This window comes from Zootoca vivipara, chromosome 9 (assembly GCF_965207765.1).
Source record: "Zootoca vivipara chromosome 9, rZooViv2.hap1.1, whole genome shotgun sequence".
NCBI classification, from domain to species: Eukaryota; Metazoa; Chordata; class Lepidosauria; order Squamata; family Lacertidae; genus Zootoca; species Zootoca vivipara.
Genome location: NC_142592.1, coordinates 67289924 through 67292686, shown reverse-complemented (window position 1 = coordinate 67292686; position 2763 = coordinate 67289924). Strand labels below are relative to the sequence as shown.

At 47.8% G+C, this 2763-nt stretch overlaps 1 protein-coding gene across 1 annotated transcript; it reads left to right on the top strand.

Moving 5' to 3' along the window:
• The first annotated feature begins 1237 nt into the window (after nucleotides 1-1237).
• LOC148684679 (neo-calmodulin) lies at nucleotides 1238-1946 on the top strand. Its single transcript, XM_088651763.1, has one exon. The coding sequence runs from the start codon at nucleotides 1350-1352 to the stop codon at nucleotides 1797-1799; it is 450 nt and encodes a 149-aa protein (XP_088507889.1). The 5' UTR covers nucleotides 1238-1349; the 3' UTR covers nucleotides 1800-1946.
• Nucleotides 1947-2763: the final 817 nt, after the last annotated feature.

Genomic DNA, 2763 nt, shown 5'->3' with positions numbered 1-2763 from the left:
TTAGCCATCCATAAATTTGTCCAATCCTTTTTTTACAGCCGTCCATGTTGGTGGCCATGACAGCTTCCTGTGGGAGGGAGTTCCACAGTTTAACTCTGTGCTGTGTGAAGAAGGACTTTCTTTTGTCTGTCCCGAATCTCCCAACATTCAGCTTTAGTGGGTGTCTGCAAGTACTAGTGTTATGAGAAGAAGTCCTTTCTTTCTTTCTTTCTTTCTTTCTTTCTTTCTTTCTTTCTTTCTTTCTTTCTTTCTTTCTTTCTCTCTCTCTCTCTCTCTCTCTCTCTCTCTCTCTCTCTCTCTCTCTCTCTCTCTCTCTTTCTTTCCTAAAATGCATACACCTATTAATTGAAAAAAAAAGTCCCAGGGGTTTACAAAGAAGATAAAACAGTAAAACCAAGAAAAATTCAAAACCATGCTTTAAAACATACTGAAACAGATTAAAATTATTCCAACTTTCTAAGCATGTGGGGAGACGTGTCTAAACAAGAACGTTTTTATCAGGTGCCAAAGAGACTACAGTAGGAAGGCACGTACTTTATCTCAATAGGCAGGGAGTTCCAAAGCTAAACGATCTGTCCTGAATCTTCCAACATTCCGCTTCCTTGGATGCCCATAAATTCTAGAGTTATGACAGAGGGAGAAAATCCTTTCTCCATCCATGCCATGCCGAATGTTATAAACTCCTATCATGTCATCTATTGGCGGGAAGGTGAACGGCGTTTCCATGCGCTCTGGTTTCTGTCACGGTGCCCCGTTGCGCCAGAAGCGGTTTAGTCATGCTGGCCACGTGACCTGGAAAGCTTTCTGTGGACAAACGCCAGCTCTCTTGGCCTGAAAACCGAGGTGAGCGCCACAACCCCACGGTCAAATTCGACTGGAATTAACCGTCCAGGGGGTCCTTTGCCTTTTACCCTTTTACCTCTAGCACCCCAAGATTCCACAAACTGCTTTTGCCCACAAATGGAGGCCTTCCTATAAAATCACACTTTTAATTTCATGATTCCCCTTCCTCTAATTACAGGGGGGGGGGAAATTAAAATAATTGTTCACTACCTTCTTGCCTCTTTCATTTGCTACCCAAACGGGACTGGCAGGTTGTGTAACTTAAAAGGGTGCGGATCTTCTACGGTACCTCCCCGTGATTAGGTTTGCTCCAACAGAAGCTCAACCTGGGTGTTGCCTAACCTTTCCCCAAATTGTGGATCATCCCTGGGCAGAGGGCCAGAGAAGACACCCGCGGTTCTTGGCAACTCCCAAAACAGGGAAGAGAAGAAGTTCTTCACTGCGCCGGAGAACGCCAAGGCAGTCACAGGGCGACCGTGGACGTTGTCGGAAGCAACGAGGAAGCCATGGCCGAACACCTCTCAGAAGAGCAGATCGCTGAGTTCAAGGAGGCCTTCCTGATCTTCGACAAAGATGGAGATGGCGCCATCACCACAAAGGAGCTGGGCACCGTCATGAGGTCTCTTGGACAGAACCCGACAGAAGCCGAGCTCAAGGAAATGATTGACAAGCTGGATGCCGATGGGAACGGGACGGTGGACTTCCCAGAGTTCCTGTCCTTGATGGCAAGGAAGATCCAGAACTCCGATGGGGAGGAAGAAATCCGGAACGCCTTCCGGGTCTTCGACAAGGATGGGAACGGCTATGTCAGCGCTGCAGAGCTGCGCCACATCATGACCAATCTTGGCGAGAAGTTGACGGACGAAGAGGTGGAGGACATGATCAAGGAGGCGGACGTGGACGGAGATGGGCAGGTGAACTACGAGGAATTCCTGCGGATCATGTCCTGCAAGTGAAGACCGCTCCTGAGGGACTTGGGTCTGCGTACCCGAGGACAGTAGGACTTCTGGCTATTTCAGGGCACACGCCTTCTTCTCCTTTGCACGGCCTGGGTGAGGTGGTTTGGCTTAGTGGCTGATGAAATATGATTAAATGGATAATGAGCGGTGGAGCATTAATTTGATGGAAGAATCTGGAGTTCCAATGCACTTTTTTTTCCTTTCGCTTTCTCTGTGGCCCAGAGGGATTTGTGGCGCGGCAGATGGGGTCACGTTGCGTTCTTGCTACAAAATGAATTGAGAGGAGGCTGTCCACCACAGTCTAGAACGGAGCCAACATACGGAAGGTAGATTATGATCTACTGGGTGGACAGTAGGAGATTGGCAACGGGGGCAACCCAGCACGATGGGACGGGGACAAATAATAAAATGAATATTACTGATGCCTGAAAGTGTAACATCAGCAAGCGAAAATAAATTTTGCTGTGGCTGGTCTTGTACTAATTGCTTAACCTCATCTGCAGAATACAAGTATTATTAATTGATTGCTTTTGATCTGTTCTCCCCCGCGCCCCACCCCTTTCAGCAGTGCTATTAAGAGTTTGGGGCCAGATTAACTATAATAATAATAATTTACCTGAAGGAGCGTCTCCACCTCCACCATTCTGCCCGGACACTGAGGTCCAGCACCAAGGGCCTTCTGGCTGTTCCCTCGTTGCGAGAAGCCAAGTTGCAGGGAACTAGGCAGAGGGCCTTCTTGGTGGTGGTGCCTGCCCTGTGGAACGCCCTCCCAACAGATGTCAGAAAGGAAAACAACTACCAGACTTTTAGAAGACATCTGAAGGCAGCCCTGTTCAGGGAGGCTTTTAATGTTTAATAGATTATTGTGTTGTATTTTTCTGTTGGAAGCCGCCCAGAGTGGCTGGGGAGACCCGGCCAGATGGGCGGTGTATAATAATAACAATAATAATAATAATAATAA

Bases quoted from the DNA above. Each gene is read 5' to 3' on its own strand.
- LOC148684679 (XM_088651763.1), top strand. From the start codon at position 1,350: ATGGCCGAACACCTCTCAGAAGAGCAGATCGCTGAGTTCAAGGAGGCC.